This window comes from Mobula hypostoma, unplaced genomic scaffold, assembly GCF_963921235.1.
Source record: "Mobula hypostoma unplaced genomic scaffold, sMobHyp1.1 scaffold_110, whole genome shotgun sequence".
Classification (NCBI taxonomy): Eukaryota; Metazoa; Chordata; class Chondrichthyes; order Myliobatiformes; family Myliobatidae; genus Mobula; species Mobula hypostoma.
In genome coordinates, this window is record NW_026948207.1 from 134,672 (window position 1) to 152,697 (window position 18,026).

At 44.8% G+C, this 18,026-nt stretch overlaps 1 protein-coding gene across 1 annotated transcript in view; it reads left to right on the forward strand.

Moving 5' to 3' along the window:
* The first annotated feature begins 6,862 nt into the window (after positions 1–6,862).
* LOC134341824 (NACHT, LRR and PYD domains-containing protein 3-like) overlaps positions 6,863–18,026 on the forward strand; it is a 57,759-nt gene continuing 46,595 nt past the window's right edge. The window contains exons 1-4 of the mRNA XM_063039760.1: positions 6,863–6,891; positions 7,470–7,636; positions 8,532–8,703; positions 8,803–8,853. Of these exons, the coding sequence (XP_062895830.1) occupies positions 7,565–7,636; positions 8,532–8,703; positions 8,803–8,853 (295 nt within the window). The 5' untranslated portion in view covers positions 6,863–6,891; positions 7,470–7,564. The remainder of the gene's footprint in view (positions 6,892–7,469; positions 7,637–8,531; positions 8,704–8,802; positions 8,854–18,026) is intronic.

Genomic DNA, 18,026 nt, shown 5'->3' on the forward strand with positions numbered 1-18,026 from the left:
ACAGAAGACACTGAGCCGGGAATCCTCCTTAAACACAGGATCGAGTCAGGTCTCTACTTGACGCAAGGTCAGGACCCTTCCAGGGTACAGTGCCGGGACTGCTTTTAGACGCAGGACATGGATACAGAGACCACACAATGGTGGACAGTACTATAACCGGCCCCAAGTACGCTCCGTGCAGCGGTGAGCTCTTGACTAACCCCGGCGGTTTAACTTTGACCGACCTGCTCCGGTATGGGAAGGCGGCTTGCTGGCACTTGCTTCGGGAGGATTCTAGGTGCTCCGGCAAGAAGTTAGTTAGCTCCGGCCAGATGACATTGCCTCGCAACTACCTTCGTTGATGCTCTCGCACCGAACTGCTGAAAGACAGACACTAATAAACTGCCTGTTCAGCCAAGAGTAATTTGCCTCTAATCACCAAGCCTGAGGGATACAGGAAAACAGGGAACCAAAGGGAAACAGGGTGTCAACGGTCCGGATCGTAACACAAGCAACATAAATTTAAAGGGAACCCGATCTGGACCATGACAAGAATGGGGCAAGAGCTGGGGAGTGAGAGGTGGATCCAGGTGAGGGGGAGGTGGGAAGGTGGAAATAGTGACGGGGGTGGGAGGTGAGTGGTTGGGGCAACACGGGGCTGCAGAAGATGGAAATTAATTCCATAGAGGATTAACAAAGAGGTTGGAGAGTATTTGTTATAGAGAGTGCAATGAAGATTCACCAGACTGATCCCTGGAGTGGTGGGGTCATCATATGAAGAAAGATCAAATGCGATAACCCTTTCATTTAAAGAATCGAGGACTGAGAGGTGAACACGTGGAAATGCACAACATCATTACCGGTTGAACCAGGGATCCCAGTCTCTGAAAAAGGGGGTGGTCTGTCTGGGACTGAGATGAGGGGAAATGTCTCCACTCCGAGGGTGGTGAATGTCTGTAAATCCCCACCACAGAGGGCGGTGAAGACTCAGTGATCGTCCTCACATAAAACAGAGGTCGGCAGATGTGTGGAGACCGGAGGGATCAAGGAAATGAGGATTGGGCAGAAACATGTGGCTGAGATGGGAGAGCAGCCACCATTCTGTTGATGGTTAGAGGGGCTGAATGGCCACTTCCAGCTGTTTCTCACTTGATGTTTCAGTGTTCCTGTCAAGTGAGGCCAGAGGAATGTGAATAGAATTTAGTGTTTATTGACAAAGAAGTGATTTAAATCAGTGGTCCCCAACCTCCGGGCCATGGGCTGATACTGGGCCACGAAGCATGCAGGGCTGCAGTGGTAGCCAGAGCACAGCCAGCACATCTTTAAGAACAAAGCTGAAATAAACAAGCTAATTAATTAGTTGCCACCCAGAAGCCAGTCTTCATTAGAGGAATTGAGGTGGAAAGCGTCAATAACTTCAAATTCTTTGGCATTAAGGATTGACATTTCTCTCTCTGAAAAGTATCAGAGGATCTGTCTGGGAAGCAGCACATATCCGTCATTACAAAGAAAGCAAGGCAGCGCCTGTACTTTACCAGAAGTTTGTGTAGATGCAACATGTCACCTCGATCCTGACAGCCCTGTCTTTTCAGCCTGTCTGAGCTGGCATTTAAATTGACCAAACAATGGAACAGTGAAAGGCTCCAGCGCCTTGGAAAGAGGACTGAACATTGCGTAGAGCAAGTGAAATCAGCAATCGCCTCTGATCTGTGCCGACACTTACGTGCTGGGCGGCACCTAATTAATTAGCTTGTTTATTTCGTTTTTTTTCTTAAAAGATGTGCTGGGTGTGCTCCGACTACCACTGCACCCCTGCATGCTCCGCGGCCCTGAGGCTGGGGACACTGATTTAAATGAAACCTGCACATTTCCCGTTTGGGTCTGAAGTGTGTGTCGGACTGGGATGTGAATCGAACCCATAACTCTGTGACCTGGTGGTGGAGTAAAGGGATCGGGGGAGATATGGAGGGAATAATTAAAAATGTAGCTGGTGTAAATATGAAATAATTTGGAAAATTCAGCGGTGGGTAGGTAGGGTTTGGGGGGCGAGGAGCAGAGTCACCGCTTCAGGTGGAAGACCCTGCACCGGTCACATGATCCCATTTCCCTCTCCCGTTTAACTGCAGATCTGGATCCTGATATCACAGTTTTTGACCCAGGTAAAACGGAGCCGCAGATCGGGTCACCAAGGTTTTTAAGGTGTTGAATGGGTATTTCTCTTCTGGGCTCAGACATTTGGTTCTGAAGTTCTTTTGGAAGCAAAGGCTGCTATTCTGAGGAGAGGATAAATTCTTATTCTAAATGCTGAGATTAAATGGGCAGTTCTGTGTTTACAACAGTAGAAATAGACACAGTCCAGTGTTCAAACCGTATTTGGAAATTACCCTCACTGTTACCTGTCTGTCAGGCGGAAGAAATCAAACAGAAACTCAAGTTGACGCACACAAAATGCTGGAGGAAATCAGCAGACTATGCAGAATCAATGGAGAAGAGTAAACAGTCGACATTTTGGGGCTGGGATGGCCCGCTAAGACCTTGTAGTAGTTTGTGTGCGTTTCATTTGGATTTGAGAAAGTCAGGATGCTGGAGATCCGCACTAAAAGTGGAAAAATGTTTGAAGCCATTCTAACGAAAGTTTGTGAACCTGAATTGTTACTTTGTTCCTCTCCCCACAGCTGTTCCTTACCTGCTGACCGTTTCAAATAATTCCAGTTTAATTTTAATTACATTCACCCTGGAATGTTTGAAATCTCCTGATAATGGACCTGTGCATTTTGTGATGGTTAGTAGAACAGTTTTTAAAAAAATCAGTTTTTTTCCCGTAAATTATCCTGGTACCAATTTGCCCGTTATTCCTGAAAATGTGTTCAGTACAGTTGTTGTTAACAATTTCCACAAGAATGATCACATGAATGATAGGCTTTAACTATGAGGAGCGTTGGATGGTCCTGGGCCTGTGTTCAGTGGAGTTCGGAGCGACGGAACTGGCTGGGAGTTTACTTAAACCTTTTAATGTTGAATAGCCTGAATAGAGTGGACATGGAGGGGATACTTCCATTGGTCAGAGAGTCTGAAATCCGAGGTTGCACCTTCAGAATAAAGAAACTTCCCTTTAAAACTGAGATGAGAGGAATTTCTTCAGCCAATGGATGGTTAATCTGTGGAATTTGTTGCCACGCAGGGTGTTGGAGGCTGTCATTGTGATACGGCAGAGACTGTTATGTTCTTGATTTTAAGGAGATTGAGGGTTTAATGTATGCAGGAGAATAAGGTTGGATCAAACTAGATGGGCCAAATATGGTCTTACTGTGATCAGAAGGTTAAGTCCGTATCACCTCCAGATGTTGTGGTGTGAGGGATGATTATATATTTGTTCACTGAGATCATTCTATTAGCATGCGGTGTTCAAATTTCAGTGAGGTTTGATTTTAGAAACAGAAAGATCTGGTGATTTTCCAGGTTCTTTTAGGAGCCCGGGAACGTCTTGAAAACTTGTGGCTACGCAATTGTACAGTGAAAGTTTAAAAATAGAAACGGGCACAGCGTCGTGTCCTAATACTGCTCTAAAATCTCCCATTAGTGTTTACCATTAGTGTTCTCCTGATAGTGTTTTCATCAATGGCATGATCAGGCATATTAATGCGTGGCTGAGAAAATGGTGTAGGGGGGCAGGGCTTCAGGTTCCTGGATCATTGGGGCTGCTTCTGGGGGAGGGACGACCTGTAAAAAAGACGGGTTACTCCTGAAGCCAAAATATCCTAGTAGGCAGGAATAATAGAACTGTTCGGCAGGGTTTAAACTATTTGTCAGGGGGGTGGGAACCGGACTGATAGGGCTCAGGAAGGGGAAAACAGAAATAAATCAAAGATAGCAGGCAACAGAGATGATAGAACGGACAGGCAGGATCTGAGGCTTACTCACAGCCAGTGGGATGAGTTACAGGGTAATAGAGTCGTGGTGCAATTAAAACAGAAAGCAGCATATACTGGACCGAGAGTGTTGTACTTGAATGCACGCAGCACAAGGAATAAAATAGACAATCTTGAAATTCAGCTACAGATTGGCAACTATGACGTTGTGGCCATCTCTGAATTTTGGCTAAAGAATGGATGCCATTGGGAACTGAACCTCCAAGGATATACCGTGTATCGGAAAGATAGGTTAGTAGGTACATATAGGGGTGATATGGACCTGTCTATAAAAAAAAATTAAATCATTAGAAAGGGCTGACATACCGTCGGAAGGTGTAGAGTCTATATGGGTTGAGTTAAGAAATGGAAAGGGAAAAAGGACCCTAATGGCAGTTGGAAACAGGCCTGGGATATGGATTACAAATTACAGCAGGAGATGGAAAAGGCGTGTCAGAAAGGCAATGTCATGATCATCATTGGGGATTTTAGCATGAAACTGGATTGGGAAAACCAGGTCAGTACTGGACCTCAAAAGAGATAATTGGTAGAATGTCAAAGGGATGGTTTTTAGGAACAGCTTGTTGTTGAACCCACTGGGGAATCGGCTGTGCTGGATTGGGTGTCGTGCAGTGATCCAGAGGTGGTAAGAGAGCTTAAGGTTATGAAAACCTTAGGGAACAGTGATCACAATATGATCGAGTTCACATTGAAATTTGAGTGTGTAGGCTGATCAGCAGAAAACAGAGAGAGTGGGAATACAGTGATCCTACTCTGGCTGGATGCCGGTTACCAGTGGAGTTCCACAGGGGTCAATGTTGATACTGCTGCTTTTTACGATGTACATCAATGATTTTGACTGCTGTATCAATGGATTTCTAGCTAAATCTGCAGATGAAACAAATGTAGGTGGAGGAGAGGGTAGTGTTGATGAATAAGAAAGCCTGCAGATAGACTTAGATAGTTTAGGGGAATGGGCAAAGAAGTGGCAAATGAAAATACGGTGTTGGAAAGTGTATAGTCATGCACTTTGGTAGAAGAAATATATGGGCAGACTATTATTTAGAAGGGGAGAATTCAAAATGCAGAGATGCAAAGAGACATGGGAGTCCTTATGCAGGATACCCTAAAGGTTAACCTCCAGGTTGAGTCCGGGAAAGCAATGTTAGCATTCATTTCTAGAGATATAGAATATAAGAGCAGGGTTGTGATGTTCAGGCTCTATAAGGCACTCGTGAGACCACACTTTGAGTATTGAGTGCAGTTTTCGGCTCCTTATTTTGGGAAGGATGTACTGACACTGGAGAGGGTTCAGAGAAGATTCACGAGAATAATTCCAGGAATTAAAGGGTTAGTGTATGAGGAATGCCTGGCAGCTCTTAGGCTGTATTCCCTGGAGTTCAGGAGAATAAGGGGAGATCTCATAGAACAATTCCGAATGTTAAGATGCCTGAGCAGATTAGATACAGCAAAGTGATTTCTCATGGTAGGGGAGTCCGGGGCAAGAGGGCACAACTTCAGTATTGAAGGACGTCCATTTAGAACAGAGATGCGAAGAACTTACTTTAGCCAATGGGTGGTAAATCTGTTGAATTTGTTGCCACAGGCGGCTGTGGATGCCAAGTCGTTGGGTGTATTTAAGGTAGAGACAGAAAGGTTGTCGATTAGCCAAGGCAGCAAAAGGTATGGGGGAGAAGGCAGGAGAGCGGGGATGACTGGAAGAATTAGATCATTTTATGATTGAATGGTGGAGCAGACTGGATGGGCCGAATGGCCTACTGCTGTTCCTATATCTTATGGTCTTATAGTTAAAATAATCGTCAGATTAAGAAACATTTGTTGAGAATGTAGCCAAACCGAATTTCATTGTTGGCAACTGCGACAGGTTTGTTATAGTTTTATGAGGTGCCCTTAACTACAATATGGACTGTAAAAGCTGATGATTGTAAAGGTTGGTGTATTCGATCCTTTATTAGAAATCAGCAAATATACAATCCTGACAATCATAAATACACAACACAGAATACAACACAGGTAGAGAGCAGATACATGGCTGCTACAGATAGGCTGAGCTTTGATTACACGGTCTTCGATCTGAAGTATCAATGTACTGTCTGTCTTGTTCAATAATTCCAGCATTTTGTTTGTTATTTTAAATCTGGTTTTCTCAGCTTGCTGTTTTTGATGTATGGTGGGTCGACATTGTGTTTAACAAGGTGCCATGTAACTATCTGATAATAGCCAGATGAATGTGTAAATAAATCTTGACCGAAGATTAGGTGCTAATAATGATCTTAATACCCTGCCGGAGAAAATGTCGTGGTTCTGGACAAGATGCTGCGATGCTATGTGTGGAATTGCATTGTTCAGGATGTCAGAGTGTTTCTCTATCGACTCAAACCATATATTGCTATAGGTGCCAGTGCCAGGCGATGATAAACTGAAATGAGACGGTGAGAATCAGGTGTGACTGAGAAACCTGTATAATTCAGTGACAAGAGGAATAGATGTCCCATTGGTCAGCAGAAATGTTTCACCCAACACTGCTGTAACAGTTGTCCATTACTCACCACAGCGCCACCAGTGGTAGGAGGACCAAAGCAGTGGGCGCTGTCTGCTCCACCTGCCTTGCGATTCTGTTGACACATCACTCCCAGTCCAGGACACACGCTTGGTTCTTTAACGGGAGTTGCCTGCAATATAGCGAGTAGATACTCCGGTGAATCCCGGTACGCTGTACAATCCAGGGATAGAGGGGAATTGGTATTGTGTGACTGTGGGTGGATGGAAGCAAGTAGATTCGCCCATATCAAGTCTTCAGTGGATTGACCCAAGATGTTTGGAAGTGTGTCGTTCTCCTTTACACTTCAATTAATGCCTGAAGCTCTACTGTTAATTTTGTTTGTTACAGCGCCGGAAAATCTGACCATAACTGTCCTCGACATGGCTGAACGGGTGGGTAGTGGAGGAGTTCCAGTGACGTCAACATCAGGAAAGGTCACGGGTATGTCGGCAATTGCCTTGACTCTGCATCCGGGTTTAAAGCAGTAGTTGCACTTCACAACATATTTGTGAAAGCAGCAGAGGGATGAGAGAGAGTTAACATCTCTGGGGGAACACAGTCAAAAGTGGAAGGAGTACAATCTCCTCTCCATCTCTCCCACCCCTCCCTTCCGCCTCTCCTCTCTGTCTCTCCCCACCCCTCCCTTCCCTTTCTCCTCTCCAGCTCTCCCCAGCCCTCACTTCCCCCTCCCTTGTCCGTATCTCCCTACCCTCCCTTCCCCCTCACCTCTCCCTCTCTGCCCACCCCTCCCTTCACCCCTCCTCTCCGTCTCTCCCCACCCCTCCCTCCCCGCTCCACTACTTCTCTCTCTCTCTTACCCTCTCCCTCTCCCTCTCCCTCTCCCTCTCCCACCCCCACACCCCACCACCACCGGATGTCTCCCCTCCTCCCACTTTGACCCCCTCTCTCACTGTCATATATATTTTGGATTGCCACACCATCTTTTATGTTCCTGAGAGAATGCTGCTGCTCAATATGGGGTCGGCAATTTCTTTAATCTGACCAATTTTGCTTCACAGGTCGGAGCTCAGTGATCACCGAGCTTCTGACGAGCTGGAATGATTCCCAGCTGCAGCAGCTGACGGATTTCTACCGGGACAGGCTGGAGCAGGCGATGGGAAGAGCGGTGCACAGAGTGAGCCTGGCGTTAACGGCCGAGAATCAGTTCAGTGGAGAGGAACATGAGGTGAGTGGGAGGGAGAATGGGTTTGAATTCTCGCTTATCACAGGACTGATGGGTGTCGGATTTCTGACTCATAGTATTAAGTTGGATAAACGAACAACTGGGAAATAAACATATGAGTCTGAACCAGCGATAGAAAGAGGTGAGTAGACCCCGCGGACTGGTGGGTGGCTGCTCAGTGTTCGGAGTGAGTTGAGCAGGTAACAGTTGTGTGAGCTCACAGTATTAAATGGAAATATGATGGGAGGTTTCGGTTTGGGAAGATCGTGCAGCGTGACTGCAGGATGTCAGAACCGGGACATCATCAGCGGGTGCCACAGGAGCTCGAGTGTGTTCTGTTCAGGGTGGAGATGATTGTGTTACAATCTGTAACTGCAAACAGTGTGAACCGGGGTACACTGCCAAGCTGTAATGTGTAATCACTGAATAAACCTCCACTTGGAAAAGGCAAAGGAAAGGCATCAGGCATCAGCCGGTAATCGGCTGCCATGTTGGACACTGGCAGATTAACGAGATGAATCACATCATCTTTTCTGCAACTTCTTTGAGACTGCTCACTCTGTTATAAAAACCCTTCTGACTTCTTTTGTCATCTATGATCGTTATTTTCTGATTTCTGTTCTACATGGTCAAATCTGGTGAGGAATTATTTATGGATTTGGAGCCACGTCAATGAAGCGGTCACAGACCAGCCAGGATCTCATTGACTGGTGGACCAGGTTCACGGTGAATGTCCCTCCGTGTGCTCTGCACTCAGAATGTACAGTCCATGTCCAGACAGGATCAGCACCCGTCCGGGTGACTGCTCAGTGTGATCCCGTTACAGAGCACATCATTTACTTCTCATTCTCTGTGTGAATCTGTCAGTCCCCAATATGTTCACTGTTACTCTTCACAGAAAATCTCTGATCTCGCTGATAAGGGAGAGCGGGCGGACAGTTGTAAACTCCTCCTGAGCCTGGTGACAGAGAAAGGCTCCCGCGCCCGGAGGGTGATGTGGGAAACCTTTGTCAAAATGCAGATTGGTGTCCCAAAGTTGGAAAAAATACTGAAAGAAATTCAGGAACATGGTGAGTTAATATCAGAGATTATTCTAATTTAAGATTCAAACTCGACATATTCAATAATTTCACGCATTTCAATTCACCAAATTGTTTAAATCTGAACAGGTTGTGTTCCGGTCCATCGACCCGTACCGAAGGTTCCCAGTGAGCCGGAAGGTAAGTGAAGAAACCGCTGATTCCACCAAAGGTTGATATTGTGTAGGGCCATGTCGTTGTTGAGCCAACGGGAAATGTTGGCAACGTGACACATTGAGACGCATGGAAAATGTTTGTTGAAAGGTTGGTTTTCACAGGACATGGATGGTGGATAAATCTCCTGGACCTGATGGAATGCACCCTCGGGTCCTGAAGGACGTAGCTGGAAAGATTGTGGAGGCATTCACAATGATCTTTCAAGAATTGATAGATTCTGGCATTGTACTGGATTACTGGAAAATTGCAAATGTTACTTCTCTATTTAAGGGTGGGAAGCAGCAGAAAAGAAACTATAGAATTGTTAGCCTGACATCAGTGGTTGGGAAGTTGTTGGAATTGATTGTTAGGGATGAGATTACGGAGTACCTGGGGACTCATGACAAGATAGGCCAAAGCCTGCATGGTTTCCTGAAAGGAAAGACCTGTCTGACAAACCTACTGCAATTATTTCAGGAAATTACAAGCAGGGTAGACAAAGTAGATGCTGTTGGTGTGGTGTACTTGGATTTTCAGAAAGCATTTTGACAAGGTGCCACACATGAGGCTGCTTTGGAAGATAAGAGCCCATGAAGTTACTAGTGTGAGTGGAGCATTCGCTGGTCTGCAGAAAACAGAGAGTGGAATAAAGGGATCCTAGTCTGGCTGGCTGCCAGTTACCAGTGGAGTTCCACTGCTTTTTACGATGTATGTCTATGATTTGGAATACGGTATTAATGGATTTGTGGCTAAATTTTCTGATGATACAAAGATAGGTGGAGGAGCGGGTAGTGTTGAGGAAACAGAGAGCCTGCAGAGAGACTTAGATAGTTTAGAGGAATGGGCAAAGATAATGGCAAATGAAATACACTGTTGGAAAGTGTATGGTCATGCACTTTGGTGGGAGAAATAAATGACAGACTATTATTTAGATGGGGAAAGAATTCAAAATGCAGAGATGCAAACGGACTTGGGAGTCTTTCTGCAAGATACCCGAAAGGTTAACCTCCAGGTTGAGTTGATTGTGAAGAGGACGAATGCAATATTTGCATTCATCTCTAGAGGTATCGAATATAAGAGCATGGATGTGATGTTGAGGCTCTATAAGGCACTCGTGAGACGACACTTGGAGTATTGTGTGCAGTTTTAGGCTCCTTATTTTAGAAAGGATATACTGACATTGAAGAAGGTTCAGAGGAGATTCACGAGAATGATTCCCGGAATGAAAGGGTTACTTTATGAGGAACGTCTGGCAGCTCTTGGGCTGTGCTCCCTGGAGTTCAGGAGAATGAGGGGAGATCTCATAGAAACATTCTGAATGTTAAAAAGCCTGAAAAGATTACATATGACAAAGTTATTTCCCATGGTAGGGGATTCTACAACAAGAGGGCAAAACTTAAGGATTGAAGGAAGTTGTATTAGAATTGAGATGCGGAGAAATTACCTTGGACAGAGAGTGGCAAATCTCTGGATTTTGTTGCCATGAGCTGCTGTGGAGGCCAAGTCACTGGGATATTTAAGGCAGAGTTAGATAGGTTTCTGCTTAGCCAGGGCATCAAAGGGCATGGGGTGAAGGCAGGGGAGTGGGGATGACTGGAAGAATTGGAGCAGCCCATGTTTGAATGGCGGAGGAGACTCAATGAGCCAAATGGCCTACTTCTACTCCTATATCTTATGATCGTATGATATTATGAGGAACAACACAGAAAGTTGGGATGTTTGCTGAAAGGGAAAACACTTCTCTGGGTCCTGCAACGACAGGTCCCTCCACCAGAATCAGAGTGGAGAAGACGACAATCTGGAGGAGTGAAAATTAGATTTTCCTTTTTTTTTATTGTTACTGCGAAAGGTGAAATCATTCCCCTACAGCCAACCAAACCCCGGAACAGCCCTCATCCTAAATCACTTTTTAAAATTCCCTCAGATCCTACAAGTCATCATTTTTATAATTGGGTGTCCATTGAAGTTCTTGTTACAGAGAAAACAATGACAGCATCCATTTTATGAGAAAAGCAGTTAACATCCCAAACTGGTCTGTTCAACCCCGAAGCAGCATATGAACCCCACTCTGTTAACATCTGCACTACCTTAGTGCAAACACTGCTACAGTTATCTAGTGTAAGTTCCAACTCAATAATCCTGGGAAGTCCATCAAGAGACTATGTTAGTGAGGCTGAGATGGAGGACAAAATATTCAGCTCAGTCCACAGAAGCTGAAATTCATGTGTGCCGGTGTTGCGTGATCGACACTGTGGAAGGGTGAGAGATGGGAATTAGGACAGAGAAACCGAGGGTTGTGGGATTGCGGCAAGGAAGGTGCAAAGGACTGAAAATATGTAGAAATAATATTGCAATTAATTACATTGTGATCGTTTGGATCAGAAGCTCACTACATCCGTAAGCGCATCGTGCCTGTGAAAATGGAGCCCGGGGCAGTAGATGGCACAAGAGATTGTAAGACTTCATATTCACAGACTGAGTTGGATCACTCAACGCCAAACTTACGAGGAGAGGGCAAAGGAAAGACAGATATTGCAAAAGTTACCAATCTTACTGTAGCCCATGTTTTATTTGAATATTTGAAGCTCTTGAACAGAAACATAAGGAATTTCGACCAGAATACTGGGTCAGTCTCTCTCATTGCCAAGTTCAAATTCCAAAGATGTTAAATTACGTATTGCTCCAGAGATTGATGAATCATGAAATCTGCTCACTTTTCTGTCACCACATTTAATGCTTTTCCAGTCTACATTCAGACAATAAGGCCCCTCGGTTTCCCTGCACCATGGATATGGTACATAGAACATAAAACACATATAAATTAACAGCACATTACAGGCTCTTTGGCCCACAGTATTCTGCCGACCATATAACCTACTCTAGAAACTGCTAAGAATTTCCCCAGCGCATAGACCTCTATTTTCCTAAGCTCCATGTGCCTATCCAAGAGGCCATTAAAAGACCCTATTGTATCCGCTTCCACCACCGCCACTGGCAGTGCATTCCACACACCCACGACCATCTGTGTAAAAAGAAAAAAAATAATAACTTACTCCTGACATCCCCTTGGTACCTATTTCCAAACACCTTAAAACTATTCCCCTCATGTTAGCCGTTTCAGCCCTGGGAAAAAGCCTCTGGGTATCCACACAATCAATGCCCCTTATCACCTTATACACCTATAAAAGGTCACCTGTCATCCTCCGTCGCTCCAAGGAGAGAAGGCCAAGTACACGCAACCTACTCTCATAAGGTCCGCCCTCCAATCCAGACAACATCCTTGTTAATCTTCTCCACTCTCTCTCTATACTATCCACATCCTTCCTGTAGTGAGGTGACCAGAACTGAACACAGTATTCCGTGGTGTCGCACCCAGCTCTTGTATAGCTGTAACACTACCGCATGGCTTTGGAACTCAATCCAATGATTGGTGAATGCCAACACATCATACGCCTTCTTAACAACACTGTCAACCTGCGCAGCAGCTTTGAGTGTACTGTTGACACGGACCCCAAGATATCTCAGATCCTCCACACTGCCATGAGTCTTACCATTTACAGCTATATTATAGTCTGTCTTCAAACTGGATCTACCAAAATGAAACACTTCACACTTATGTGGGTGGAAGTTCATCTTCCCCTTCTCACACCACTGGTCACCAACATCCATGCAGAATACGAAATATCTACGACCACTCTTTGCCTTCTGTGGGCAAGCGAATTCTCGATCCACAAAGCAAGGTCTCCTTGAATCCCATGCCTCATTACTTTCTGAATGGGGAACCTTATCAAATACCTTACTGAAATCCATATACACTACATCCACTTCTCTACCTTCATCAATGTGTTTTGTTACATCCTCAAATAATTCAATCAGGTTTGTAAGGCACATAATGCCCTTGACAAAACCATGCTGAATATCGCTAATCAGATTATGTCTCTCAAAATGCTCATAAATCCTGCCTCTCGGACTCTTCTCCAACAAATTGCCCACCACTAATGTCAGACTCACTGTTCTATAATTTCCTTGGTAACCTCTACTCCCTTTCTTGAACAAGGGAACACCATTTGCAGCCATCCAATCCTCCGGTACCTCTCCCGTCCATATTGATGATGCAAACATCATCGCCAGAGGCTCAGCAATCTCCTCCCTCACGTTCCACATCAGCCTGGGGTATATCTCATCCGGTCCTGGTGACTTATCTAACTGAATACTTTGCAAAGCTCCAGCACATCCTCTTTCTTAATGTCTATATGCTCAAGCATTTCAGTCCATTGTAAGTCTTCCGCACAGTTGCCAAGGTCTTTTTCCAATGTGAATACTGAAGCAAAGTATTCATTAAGTACCTCCACTACCTCCTCTGACCCCATGCACGTTTCTTCTATCGCACCTGATTGGTCCTATTCTCACACGGCTTATCCTCTTGCTCTTCACATACTTGTAGAAAACCTTGGGGTTTTCTTAATCCTGCTCACCAATGGCCCCTTCTGGCTCTCCTAATTCCATTCTTAAGCTGCTTCCCAGCAACCTTGTAATTTTCTGGTTCTCTACCAGTACTTAGTTTCTTGAACCTTTCGTAAGCTTTTCCTTTCCTCTTAACTAGATTTTCTACATCCACTATATATCATGTTTCTTTAACTCTACCACCATTTCTCTGCTTCATTGAAACATATCTATGCAGAACTCCATGCAAGTGTTCCCTGAAGATTTGCCACATTTCTGCCGTGCATTTCCCTGTGACCATTTGCTTCCAATTTACGCTGTCGAATTCCTGCCTATTAGCATCATACTTCCCCCCACCTCAATTAAATGTTTTTTTTTCCAAATTGCTGCTTCTATCCCTCTCCAGAGCTGTGGTGAAGGAGATAGAGTTGTGGTCACTACCTCCAAAATGCCCTTCCACCGAGAGACCTGACACCTTACCGGTTCATTTTCCAATACCAGATCAAGTACAGACTCTCCTCTAGTTGGCCTAGCTACATATTGCATCAGAAAACCTTCCTGAACACACCTAACAAACTCTACCCCATCGAAAACCCTTGTGCTGAGGAGATGCCAATCAATATTAGGGAAGTTAAAATCTCCCATCACAACAGCCATATTATTATTGCACCGTTCCAGAATCTGCCTCCCTGTGTGCTCCTTGATATCCCTGTTACAATTGGGATGGTAGAGATATTGGGACAGTAGAGTTATTGTTCCTTTCCTGTTTCTGACTTCCATCCACATCCCTCCATGACTTTGTCCTTTTCTACAGCCGTGACACTATCCCTAATTAGCAATGCCATGCCCCCACCTCTTTTGCCTCCCTCTCTGTTCATTTTCAAAACATCTAAAGCCTGGCACACTCAGCAGCCATTCCTGCTCCTGAGACATCCAAGTCTCTGTAAAGGCTATAACGTCATATTTCCACGTATTATTCCACGCTCTAAGTTCATCGCCCTTGTTTGTGATATTCCTTGCATTAAAATTCAAACCATCAGGCTGAGTGCCCTAAAGTCTTCCTCTCCTTCCTCACAAACTCCCCACAAGCTGTGTCTATTTGTGCTGCAACTACCCCACCCTTTGCCTCTTCACTTCGGTTCCCATCGCCCTGCAAATCTAGTTTAAACCCTCCACAACATAATTAGCAAACCTCCCTGCCAGGACATTGGTCCCCCCTCATATGCAAGTGGAACCGTTCTTTTTGTACAGATCACGCCTGCCCCAAAAGAGGTCCGAATGATCCAAAAATCTGAATCCTGCCCCTTTCTCCAATCCTTCATTTATCCTCCACCTCATTCTATTCCTACACCAACTGTCGCGTGGCACAGACAGCAGTCCCGAGATTACGAACTTTGAGGCCCTGCTTCTCAGCTTCCTTCCTAACCCCCTTTGTTCTGCTTTCAGGACCTCCACACTTTTTCTACCCATCTCATTGGTACCATTATGTACACCTCCAGCTGTTCACCCTCCCATTTCAGAATATTGTGCACACGCTCAGAAACACAGGAACTCTGGCAGCTGGGAGACAAACTATCATCCTTGTTTGTGTCCTGCATCCACAGAATTGCCTATCTGTCACCCAAACTATAGATTTCCATCTTACCACTGCCCTCCTCTTCCGTTCTGTACTATTTTGAGCCACAGGACAGCTGTTGCTCCAGAATGTTGGTCCGGCGTGTTCCAAAGGGGGTTAAATTCAACGATGGCAGCACCTGTGGATCTTGATGGGAGATGTTGTAAATTTAGTCTGACAGGGAGAGATGAGTTTAATGATACTGAAATGAGACACTGAGTTGTGGAGAACGAAGAGGCGTGTGAAAGAATCCATTGGGATGTCGATCAGTTGTAGATTCAGATGGGGAAATATCAGATAGGGTTTAATCCAGAGAAGAATGAGTTGTTGCAATGCAGGAGATCAAATATACGGGGGAGGTATAGAGTAAAGGTCATGACCCTTACATCATTAATGTCTAGAGGGATCTTGGTGTCCATGTCCAATGCTCCCTGAATGTGAATCTTTATGTCGCAGCTGTATAAAACTTCGGTTTGGCTCCCTTTAGAGTATTGGTGCAATTCTGTCCGCCGTTACAGGAAAGATGTGAAGACCTTCATGGGAGCTGAAGAGAAATGCAACTCACATCCTAGATTAGAGGGCATAAACTTTAAGGAGTGGGTAGACAAACTTGAATTATTTTATATGAAGTGTAAAGGGTTGAAAGGATACCATATGTTGGGTTATATAATGAGAGGTGAAGATAGTCAGAGTGTTTTTGGTGTAGATACTGTATATCAGATAATAGAGGCTATTGATTTGGGATGAGATGGGGGAAAATGCATTTTCTTTTACACAGAGTGGTGGGTGCCTGCAATATGCTGCCAGAGGTGGTGATGCAGACAGATGTTAGAGATTTAGACAGGCACATCAACATTCAGCGAATGGGGGGAATAATTACCACCGGAGGCAGGTGGAATGAGCTTAATGTGACATCATGCTGGCACCAACATTGTGGGCTGAAGGGCCTATTCCTGTGCTGTTCTGTGTGCTATGCAGGTCCTGTGACAGCTGAAATCCTGAAACACCTGCTACCGAAATTGCCTCCTTTACACTTGATATATCTGAAGAAATTTTTGGTATCCTCTTTAATATTATTGTCAAGCTAACTTTCCTAATCCGTCTTTACCTTCTTAATGTTTTTTTTCAGTGCCTTCTGTTGATTCTAAAAAGAGCCCAATCCTGTAACTTTGCATTACTGATTGCTCTGTTGTATGCTCTCTGTTTGGCTTTTATTTTGGCTTTGACTGCTCTTGTTAGACACATTCGTGTTATCTTTACTCTTGAATATTTCTTCCTCTTTGGGATGTAAATAACCTGTGCCTTTCGAATTGCTTCTGGAAAATCCAGCCATTGCTGCTCTGCCGTTATTCTGCCTAGTTCTGTTCCAATCTATTCTGGCCAACTCTTCTCTCATGCCTCTGTAATTCCCTTTACTACACCATAACACAGATACATCAGACTTTAGCCTCTCCTTTTCAGGATGAATTCAATCATATCATGATCACTTTCCCCTGAGGGTTTTTTCAGCTGAAGCTCTCTAATCAATTCTGGTTCATTGCACAACACCCAATGCAGAATAGTTGATCCCAGACTGGGCTTAACCACGAACTGCTCTAAAAAGCCATTGCATAGGCATTCTATAAATTCCCCCTCTTGGGATCCAGCACCAAACTAATTTTCTACTCTACCTGCATATGGAAATCTTCCATGGCTATTGCAACATTGCTCTTTTGGCACGTATTTTCTATCACCCTTTGTAATTTGTAGACCACTTCCTTACTACCGTTTGGGGGCCTGTATTTAACTCCCATCTAGATCTTTTTACCCTTGCAATTCCTTAGTTCAATACACAATGATTCATCAGCTTCCAACACTATGTCACCTCTTTCTAATAATTTAATTCCATTTTTCACCAACAGAGCAACACCTTCCCCTCTACCTTCCTGCCTGTCCTTTCGACACAATGCGTACCCTTGGATATTAAGCTCCCAGCTATAATCGATCAGCCATGTTTCCGTGATGCCTACAACATCATACCAGACAATCTGCAACTGTGTTTCAAGTTCATCTATTCTGCCTTATTCCCTACGCTGCGCACATTCAGATACAACAACTTCATGCCCGTATTCACCCTTTTCGATTTTGTCCGCCTTTATGTTGTAACCCATCCCGTTGACTGCAATTATGCCCTTTCTACAGCTTCTCATCACTTCACATCGCCTCTGTTTGTAAACCAGCTACCTCATCTTCAGGGCTATTCTCCACCTCTCCTACGATACTTCCTGCATTGTAATATACACAGCTCAGGAATCTAGTCACACCTTGCTTAACAGTTTGATTCTAATTCTGTCTGTCTTATCAACAGCTACCTCCACGCCCTCTCCACTAACTGTTCTGGTACCCAGGTTCGCATCCCCCTGCAACTCCAGTTTAAACCCATACAATGCAGCATTAACAGACCTTCCCACGAGGATATTATTCTCCTTCCCATTCAGGTACAATCATCTCTTCTATATAGGTAAAATTTTACTGGAAGAGAGCTCAATGATCCAGAATCTTATGCCCTTCCTACTACATGAACTCCTTTGTCCCATATTAAACTGCATTGACTTCCTATATCTGACCTCACTAGCACATGTTACCATTAGCAATCCTGAGATTACAACCCTGGAGGTCCTGTCCTTTAATTTAGCACCTATCTCCTGGCTTGAGATGGTTGCTTATCACCATTGCAAAGGAAACCACATCACATTTCATCTCCCCGTCTGACCTTGATAGCTTCGGGTGTCCTCCGGGCTCACTCTCTTCCTGAGGCCTCTTCATCTGTCATTATCTGCAAGATCATTTAAAAAAAACAACTAAAACCATCATTAGGAGGGGTAGCTCAAGCGGAGCGGCCTGTGGAAAGCGGCCAGTGAGTGAGTGGGCCAGTGAAGGAGTGGAGCTTTTAGGCTTTGACTCGAGAGGCTTCGACAAGGACAGGCGGAGGACGAGCTTGCTCGCAGTTAGTCTTTACAATGTCTCCTGAGACGGTGATGTGCCTCTCATGAGATGTGGCAGTCTTGGGGGAACGCCCCTCTCCCGCAGAGTCACATCTGCCAGATGTGCATGCGGCTGG